This window comes from Engystomops pustulosus, chromosome 5, assembly GCF_040894005.1.
Source record: "Engystomops pustulosus chromosome 5, aEngPut4.maternal, whole genome shotgun sequence".
Lineage (NCBI taxonomy): Eukaryota > Metazoa > Chordata > Amphibia > Anura > Leptodactylidae > Engystomops > Engystomops pustulosus.
Genome location: NC_092415.1, coordinates 25,549,871 through 25,559,901, shown reverse-complemented (window position 1 = coordinate 25,559,901; position 10,031 = coordinate 25,549,871). Strand labels below are relative to the sequence as shown.

At 43.3% G+C, this 10,031-nt stretch overlaps 1 protein-coding gene across 1 annotated transcript; it reads right to left on the bottom strand.

Annotated features, from left to right (window-relative positions):
• Positions 1-1,649: 1,649 nt before the first annotated feature.
• Positions 1,650-9,989, bottom strand: SLC25A32 (solute carrier family 25 member 32). The gene is made up of 7 exons (XM_072151401.1): positions 9,685-9,989; positions 8,403-8,553; positions 7,695-7,780; positions 5,071-5,231; positions 4,874-4,987; positions 4,128-4,273; positions 1,650-2,084 (listed from the first exon to the last, which is right to left on the bottom strand). Exons 1-7 carry the CDS (start codon positions 9,860-9,862, stop codon positions 1,949-1,951), a joined length of 972 nt encoding a protein of 323 aa, XP_072007502.1. The 5' UTR covers positions 9,863-9,989; the 3' UTR covers positions 1,650-1,948.
• Between the last annotated feature and the right edge of the window lie 42 nt (positions 9,990-10,031).

The window sequence follows — 10,031 nt, the reverse complement described above, 5'->3', positions numbered from 1 at the left end:
AAGTCGGGTTTCCTTAAGAAGGGGACCACCTGTAATTAAAAAAAAAAAAAAAAAAAAGGCTAGCACCAGGCCCCATTACACATTCATGTACATGAGGCCTTACTGGGGTCAGTTAGGCCCCCTTCAGGCTACCGTTGTGTGGACGTATATCCGGCCGCAGGTGTGCGTCCCCATAGAGGGCTATGGCACTGGTACGGTGCCACATGTGGAAAAGATAGCACATGCATGCTAGTAAAAGGGAGTCGCCTACCAAAAAGAGATTACAGTTTGGGCACATTTATCATAAGTGCACAGAGGAAATCCGGGTCAAGTCTGACCTGTAGAATTGCGCCCTATGCCTGAACAGCACAAGCTATGTCGCGCTGACTCACTACACGGCCCATCAACGCCCCCTTCTCACCCTGCGCCAGGAATTGCGACTTAATCATGACTTTTACGCCCATTTTGTGATAAATCCCCCCCTATATATTCGTTATCCTAACACTGGTAACGCTTTTTTACGAGTGTTTCCGGGATTGTATACATATAACAGAATAACGTATACCCCGAATACACCAATTCCCCGTAGAAAATCTCAGGAACCGTAGCAAATATACTCCAGAGGTCTATGTCTATATACATCAAACTGTGTCCACATGAAGTCATCGCACTCCAAAAAAGTCTGTGTGTGTGTGTACACATATACATATATATAATTAAGATTGTGGCCCCAATATATCAGGCCCTGTGCACCAGTTTTATGATGTACAAGGAATGAAAAAGCAGCAATTCTGAAGACAAGCCACAGAATTTGCAACTTTTAGCCCCATTTGGGCCACTTTTTTTTTTTTTTTTTTAAATAAAAAGTGGGCATAGAAGGGCACAAGGCGCCCTGGTCAGTCAGGTTTACTATAACCAGTGCTAACAAACTTCTGCAGGTTATTGCTGAAATCTACGCCTGGAGGATAATTTTGAAACCCACAATGCGCCAGTCTTAATACACTATGGCATTACAGCCTTGGGGTCCTGGGTCAACATTTACAAAGAGTTAGTATGTTCTCTCCATGTTTGTGTGGGTTTCCTCCGGTTTCCTCCCACACTCCAATAATATACTGGTAGGTTGATTAGATTGTGAGCCCCATGGGGACAGAGACCGATGTGACATGCTCTGTGCAGCGCTGTGGAATCTGTGTGCGCTATATAAAGAATTATTATTGCCATAAATTGTTTTTATTTATTTGAAAATATTGCCTTTTCATATCTAGGCACCTATAGTGGGGGAGTCATTTCCAATTGATGTGAACACCTGCAGGGAGACGTCAATAATTGTGTAAAGTGGTGATGCTGAATAGTAACAGGCAGCCTATAATGAAGAGAACAAATGATATGCCCCACCCCCAGTGCACCAGGAAACATGGCCCCTCCCCCAATGCACTTTGCGTAAAGACTGAATTTTCACTGAAACGGCAGATGGCTGAGAAACAGGAGATTTATATCTGGAAAACTTATAAAAAGCCCAGCACAAGAGCTGATAAGACTCCCTATCATTATAGTTCAGCTCAATTGATGCTTTTATCTACTGAAATTTCAGTCAGGCACTTCCAGATTAACAGATGCCAGATTACAGGATTATTACTGTCATATGTAAAACAATAGAATAATAAACCATATAAAATAAGATGAACATTCATTTTATTACCTGTGGACGGTATTCATTCCCAAGGAAATGAAAGAATAGAATTGGATCATATAAAAATACAACAGTCATGTCCCAGGTTGTAACAGATGAAAAACCTCCCTTATGGAGGAGATAAAGCAAAATTTCATATAAAATAAAATAAATAAAATATAAACCCGCTCTTGTACATATACTGATACAAAGCCCCGGAGGGTACAGGCAGCATATGTTCTGTTAGTCCAGTGTCCATTGCCCGGGGACACCCTATTTAGCCATTAGGAATTCATCCATTTAAGCCTTGGGTTTCCGGAATCCTAGTAAAAAGTGTGAGACATTCTCAAAAACTACAAAGGTGATGCAGCAGGCGGGGGTCACTCTGATTACGTTGGGGATAATTCCCTTGTAGAAGCCATGGACTCCTTCTTTCCTTTAAGACAGAAGAGATTGAAAAAATTCAATATAGACTTTTTGTTGGTTGCTTCACCTGCGTCTGACTGCGTAGTCTGGCCCGCCCCCCCCCCCCCCATCTTTAATAGCAAAGTGATAGAGGATGCCCCAGACTACACAGCAAAGTACAATGTTGTAAATGGAGTCCTTACATTGTGTTAAATCTTCTGCTAAATCAACAGTGTCCCAGAGTTATTGTGTGTACATTATGTAACTCTTTACATAATGCGGAACCTATAGAAATCTACTACACCCTACTACTTCTGTGTATGCCTCAAGAGGAATTGTAAGACACATTCTTCCTTGCATGACTACATTTAAAACTAACAGAGGAATGTAGCAGAATTATTTTTATGTAGGCAATGCAAGCAAAATAGATCACCATTATATTACTATAAAGAAAATACAGGCAGTCCCTGGGTTACATACAAGATAGGGTCTGTAGGTTTGTTCTTAAGTTGAATTTGTATGCAAGTCGGAACTGTATATTTTATCATTGTAATCCCAGCCAGAACTTTTTTGGTCTCTGTGACAATTGGATTTAAAAAATGTTGGGTTGTCATAAGAACCAGGAGTAACAATAAATCTTCATTACAGACGCCTGTGATAACTGTTACATCTGATTATTGTAGCCTAGGACTAAAGGACAATAAATTACAAACATCCAGAGGTCCGTTTGTAACTAGGGGTCGTCTGTAAGTCGAGTGTTCTTAAGTAGGGGACCGCCTGTATACCATCAAAATCAAGCTAGGGACACTTACTGTAGACAATCAAGCCAGGGACAATTTCCACGGTGACTGTGGTAACCTTCTTTTTTTTGTTATCAATGGCCTTATTCCATGGGGGGGGCTAGCAGAGCCCCTCAGTGCTGCAGATTCACAGGCTGTTACAATGAGCAGAACATGTCTTGCCCAACCCCCTGCTCTCTCCCTCTGCCTGTGTAATCTAGAAAGTGCAGGGGGAGACATTCTCTGCTCAGTGTAACAGCCTGCGAGGCTACAGCATTGAGGTGCGCGTTAAGCCCCCCAAACTTATGGCATAATTATAAAAGTTGACTTTAGAAGGAAGGAGGCCATGGATAACAAATATAAGAAGATACCACAGTCTCGGAGAATGGATCTATGAGTAATGTCCCTGGTTTATCATTATGGATTGTGATGGTAGATTTCCTTTAAGGGGTAGCACCAAGATATAAATAACCATATCAAATTTTTTGCAATAAATTCTTCCATATTCCTCAGCAATAATTGACTTGCCGTAGATTTAAAGGGCATTTTCTACCATGCAAAGCTGCAACCTTGAGTTCTGTGCAACCATATCTTTTGTGTGTAGCAGCAGGACTGTGAGAAGTATGTTCCAGGTCTACAGCTCCTTAAAGGGGTATTCACATTTAATTCATTTGCCATATGTAAACATGTCTTCAATTGGATATTCCTGTGTGAAGATAATTTCTTATAAATGTAGCCATGTTGAAACGAGATAGCTTCCTCAGATACGACCACCTCACATTTTGGCAGCGGTGGCCAGACATGCGCTATTGACCCATATCTGACATCTGGATTCAGCGATCATTACCACAGGACGGCTGTGGGACATGCAGTAACTCCCGGACATTTTATATAAGAAAACCTTTTGTTTCATTGTGCCATCACTCCAGCAGAGGTGGTCGTATCCAAGAACACACAGTCTTGTTTCTAAGGCACCACATCACTACATTTATGAGAAATTATCTTCACACAGGTACATTTTTTTATAACATCTAATTGAAGAAATGTTTACATATAGCAGATTAATTAAATTGAATGTGATGCCCAGACAACAATATCGCTTTAAATACTCTGGGAGGGTCATTCACCCTGAAGAGCTTTCTGCTCTTCTCACGAGAAGCTCCACAGGCCCTCCACCAGGTTGCAGGCGTGCTCCGCAGCTCCACAACGTAAGCCCTATTTTAATGATCGAAACTTGGGACGATCGGCTCTTCAGTGTGGTACCAACCCATACAATACAACACAAATAGACATACCTCCACGTCCTCCTGATCACATCTATGACCCCCGAGTACTGATTATGTTGATCCTGTAATCGAGCGCGCACCACTTGATAGGGGTAAGTAGCCATCACAGCAAAGATCTTTGATAAAGCAGCCATTATGATATATTCCAAGGTGTTCTGGTAAGACATGAGAACCAATATTGGATGACAATAAAGCACAGTGTGTCTAGATAGGGGTCTCATCAATCCTGGAGTATCCCTTTAAAACAACCCCCCCTAGAGTCATACAAGGGAATATTAATGTATCTGTGCACTCTGCCTGATGGTCTATAGAACCACATCCAACACCCAGTATATTATGGGACACTGATCTTTCATGTCCATGAAGAGTTGTACAAAGTTAGATTGTAGATTTTAGATCCCCAATCACAGGAACGGGAGTCCAGTTCTCACTAACTGATGGAGCAGCAGGTTGAGCATACATACTGCCGCTCCATTCAATTCTATGGGGATGTCAGAAAATGACAAGCATAGCGCTCAGGTTTCCCCAAGCACCCTCATAGATAGTGAATGGAAGTGCTGGAGATATCTGAACGCTTTGATCAGCAACTTCTGATGATGCCATAGTATCCACCTGCTGCACCATCAAATAGTGAGAAGAGGATCCCCCATTTTTCGTAGGGGTTCGATTGCGAGGAATCTGGTGGATCTTGATAGAACAATTAATCTTGGTCCAACCCCTTTAAGATCTTTAAGTACAAAGTTGCAGGTTATTACCAGTTTTGTGTCGATCGGTCGATTTAGATGCTTATTATATTCCATCTTCAGTTCCTCGTACGCCATAAACTGGAGGGCACCGTGTGACGTTCCCAGGAGGCCGGGTACAAAGCCCTGCAGAGAGCAGACAAGATGGTGACTGATGGACAGGCCCGGCGTCTATAGTGACTAAAGGGGATCATACAGATCTGGGTTACCTTGTACAGCCCGGGAATTCCTTCCTGTCTATATATCTTAGCCAGAGCGTGGAACATGCCTTTATACTGCCGCCTCGAAGGGTCAACCCCAGCGTCGTACTGAAGAACAAGACGAGTCTTGGTAACCCATATTGGGTTGGTGAAACACAGGGTTAAGGCACCTACAATGAAGAGAATGGAGCAGAAATTAGGAGTCTAAATATGGCGCCTCATGAATTCACCCTTTTGACTTACTGGAGCTGCTACTCCAAGTAACGAATCAGGTTGCTGCTTTCATTTGAAAAAAGGCCCCTGAGAAATGAAAGCTTTAAGCTGATTGGTTGCTATTGGCTCCATGTTGTTGTTGTCTTGTGTTTTAACCCCTTAACGCTCTGCGCCGTAGCTCTACGGCGCAGAGGTATAAGGGATGTATGAAGAGGGCTCACGGGCTGAGTCCTCTTCATACAGAGGTGGGGGTTTTTGCATTTTGCACAAAACCCCCACCGCTAATAACCGCGGTCGGTGCTTAGCGGTCGGTGCTCTAAACGCCGCCGGCAAAGTCGCCGGCGGCGTTTAAAAGACGGCGGCGCGCGGGCGCCGCCATCTTTTTTTCGATCGTCACGCCCCCGAACGTCATCGGGGGGCAGCGATCAGTTACCATGGTAGCCTCGGGTCTTCTTTTGACACGAGGCTACATGGTTTATGCAGGTTCGTTACAATGAGCCAGTGGCTCATTGTAATGTATGACCTGCAAAAATGCCATATATTGCAATACTGTAGTATTGCAGTATATGGCAGGAGCGATCTGACCATCTAGGGTTAATGTACCCTAGATGGTCTAAAAAATAGTGAAAAAAAAAAGAAAAAAAAAAGTTTAAAAAATAAAAAAAAAATTAATAAAATATTAAAAGTTCAAATCACCCCTCTTTCCCTAGAACGGATATAAAACATAACAAACAGTAAAAATCACAGACATATTAGGTATCGCCGCATCCCAAAATGCCCGATCTATCAAAATATAAAAACGGTTACGGCCAGCGGTGACCTCCGAGGCGGGAAATGGCGCCCAAATGTCCGAAATGCGACTTTTACACCTTTTTACATAACATAAAAAATGAAATAAAAAATGATCAAAATGTCGCACAGACCTCAAAATGGTAGCAATGAAAACATCGCCTCATTTCGCAAAAAATGACACCTCACACATCTCCGTGCGCCAAAGTATGAAAAAGTTATTAGCGTCAGAAGATGGCAAAAAATTTTTTTTCTTTTTTGTACACATTCGTTTAATTTTTGAAAATGTATTAAAACACAATAAAACCTATATATGGTATCACCGCGATCGCACCGAACCAAAGAATAAAGTAGGCGTGTTATTTGGTGCGAAGAGTGAAAGTCGTAAAAACTGAGCCCACAAGAACGTGACGCACGTGCAGTTTTTTTTCAATTTTTCCACATTTGGAATTTTTTTCAGCTTCGCAGTACACGGCATGTTAAAATAAATAACATTACGGGAAAGTAAAATTTGTTACGCACAAAATAAGCCCTCACACAGGTCTGTACACGTAAAAATGAAAAAGTTATGGATTTTTGAAGTTGGAGAGCGAGAAATCAGCCGAAAAACCCTGCGTCCTTAAGGGGTTAAAGTCCTGATATATCGATGGCAGAACCTTATATAATATCAGCTTAGATACAGCAGCTCAGCTCCATCGATGGCAAACCCATATAGAATGGCAGCTTAGATACAGCTGCTCAGCTCCATCGAGGGCAGATCCCTATACAATGGCAGCTTAGATACAGCTGCTGAGCTCCATCGACGGCAGCTTAGATACAGCAGCTCAGCTCCATTGATGGCAGATCCCAATAGAACGGCAGCTTAGATACAGCAGCTCAGCTCCATCAATGGGAGCTTAGATACAGCAGCTCAGCTCCATCAATTGCAGATCCCTATATAATGGCAGCTCAGATACAGCCGCTAAGCCCCATCGGTGGGGGATCCCTACATAATGGCAGCTTAGATACCGCTGCTGAGCTCCATCAATGGCAGATCCCTATATATCAGCTTAGATACAGCAGCTCAGCTCCATAAATAGTAGTTCCCTATATAATGTCATCTTAGATACAGCCGCTGAGCTCTAAGTACACATGCCTACATAATGGCAGCTTAGATACAGCAGCTCAGCTCCATTGATGGCAGTTCCTTATATAATGGCAGCTTAGGTGCAGCAGCTCGGATCCATTGGTGGCAGATCCCTATATAATGGCAGCTTAGATACAGCCGCTGAGCTCCATCGATGGCAGATCCCTATATAATGGCAGCTTAGATACAGCAGCTCAGCTCCATAGATGGCAGTTCCCTATAACATGTCAGCTTAGATACAGCCGCTGAGCTCTATGTAAGGTGGTTGCCTACACAATGCAAGCCTAGAAACTGCCACTCAGCTCTATGTACACATGCCTACATAATGAGAGCTTAGATCTAAGCTCTATGTAAGGTGGATGCCAGTATAACAGCAGCTTAGATACATCCACTGACATATTCTATGTTTGTAGTGGTGGGGATGGCATGAAATGTGAGGTCCACGCAATCCTTTTGATTTCTATAGACTGATGCATCTTTCCTCCCACATTAGGACATCACTCACCAGCTCCGGCAGCGGACAGGAGGTGCTCTGTTGCGGTCAGGTTTTCTGCTCTCCCTTCCTTTTTATAGGCCTTTATTGCGTTATAACTGGAGGGCAGAAGAAGGGGTAGGTACAGTCAGTAGGTACAAAGACCCCAATGTCTCCCAATACCTGGAATCAAAAACTACTTAAAGGAAAACTACCATGAGAAGTAGATGTGATGGTAGATTCCTCCTGCTGCCTCTGCCCTAATCTGTAATTTAATAATCCTGGAAGCTAATTTGTTAAAAACTTAATTTCAGTAATATGTAAATTATATTACAGAGGCTGCAGAGGCTACTGCAGTTAATTTACATATAACTAAAATAAAGTTTGTAACTAATTATGTTCCAGGATTATTAAATTACAGATTAGGGCAGAGGCAGCAGGAGGAATCCACCATCACATCTATTTCTGATTCCTTATGGTAGGTTTCCTTTAAAGGGAGATTGTAGTTGGTCTTTAATGATATTGGGGCCATCTTGGGGTAAGGTGCCATACAAGGTACATACACATCAGTATAGGCGCCGCAGTGTTACATTCAGGCGAGGCTCCCATGTGAATGTGGGCTCTAGATGTTAGGGGCAGCATAGTGGTCAGGGGCACACACCTTACCCCAGTACAAATGTTTATAATATGATATATAACGTATTAAATGCAAATGATATAAAAACTTAAAATGTAACTCACAAGAAGAAGTAAAGACCCCAGGAGGCGCCTGCGCCCCACATATTTGGGGTAACCCCCTGATAGAGGCCACGTAGTCCTTCACGCCTCCACACAGTTGACATACAATGTAAGATGCCATTGTACTTGGGTCGGAGGTCCAGGCCGTCACTCACTGTAAAAACAATGATACAGAAATAATATAAAAGCTCAGTAATAGGGGGAGGGACATTCTCTGAAGATCAAGGTTGGGGGCCCCGAAATGTCAGACGCCACACTGACCTGATGCATCCTAATCCGTATAATCCTTTTAAAGAGACACGTTCTACAACTTTTTAACATATTTAATGTTTCCATTCTCCATTTCAAGATCTCTACTTGCTGTCAATGATTAAAAACCTTCCTATTTGCATTCACAGGATGACCTATTGTACAGCTGTCTTAAAGAGGAAGCAAAAATAGTTTTAACCCCCTAAGAAAATCTACCAACAAAATCAAGTATGGATAAACCAGGGGCACTTACTCATAGATCCAGGTATTGAGACTGCTGTAATCTTCTTATAGGTGGTTTCCATCTATGGCCTCATTCCTTCTAAAATCAACTTTTGCTAATCATGCTAATGAGTTTGAAGGGCTCTGTGAGTCGTTACCAGAGCCCATCAGTCCTGTAGCTTCACAGGCTGTTACAATGAGCAGAGCAGATCTCCCCCTCCCACAACACTTCCTCCTGCTGCTAGAGAACAAAGGCAGAGGGAGGGTGAGATGTGTGCTGCCCATTGTAACAGCCTGTGAATCTGCAACATGGTAAGAAAAAAATGCAAAAAATTATTATTTAATTTTGCCATATTCTGATGCCAATAACTTTTTCTCACTTCGTTGTACAGACCAGTGTAAGGTGTCATTTTCTTGAGGGACAATTATTTTGGGGACTGTACAATCTTTACATCATTTTTTTTTCTTTCAATTCTTATGGGTGAGGAGAAAGCTACAATGTAGACATCTGGTCGTTTTTTCCGTTAGGACATTTGCCGCAGGTAATAATCAAACCTGTATATTGATAGAACCCTGGGGGGCCTGATTGATGATGCAATATACTTATCTGTCTTCCTCACTACCATGGACCCCCGCATCTGGTGCTGTTCTTACTGATCGCATGATTATGACGCTACTTCTGCATAAGTAACACATAAAATACATCTTTCTATTCACTGACAGCAAGCAGGGATCTACTACAGTACATGGCATAACTAATGAGTGATGACCACAACCCCCAGCATGCACTCCATGGCTTATTACATGTCTCTACCTGCAAAGCGGATCTTGACCAGGTCCAGGGGATGCAGCACCAGGGTGGAGATGACGCCGCCGCTCAGCCCGGCCACCAGGTTCTCATACTGGACGTGTCCCAGGAGCTGCCGGACTATGGTGACCGGGGAGGGAGCGGGCAGTGCCGGGTCAGCAGCCGGTCCTGGCGGAGCTGCCATGTGCAGTCACTGACACTGGTTACATCAGGCTCAGGATCACCGGTGACCTCTAGTCCTGGCTCCGCCCCACTCCTCCTCCCCCTCAGCGGTGTCTGCTGCCACGTGCCCAAAACAAAGATGGCGGCGCGGATATCCACCTGAACCTAACGTAAGCACAGTACTGGAAGAC

Bases quoted from the DNA above. Each gene is read 5' to 3' on its own strand.
- SLC25A32 (XM_072151401.1), bottom strand. From the start codon at position 9,862: ATGGCAGCTCCGCCAGGACCGGCTGCTGACCCGGCACTGCCCGCTCCC. The intron at 4,274-4,873 runs GTAATAACCTGC...ATGTCTTACCAG, and splicing joins GACCGATCGACACAAAACTG to AACACCTTGGAATATATCAT. The intron at 2,085-4,127 runs GTATGTCTATTT...TCTGTCTTAAAG, and splicing joins GTGATCAGGAGGACGTGGAG to GAAAGAAGGAGTCCATGGCT.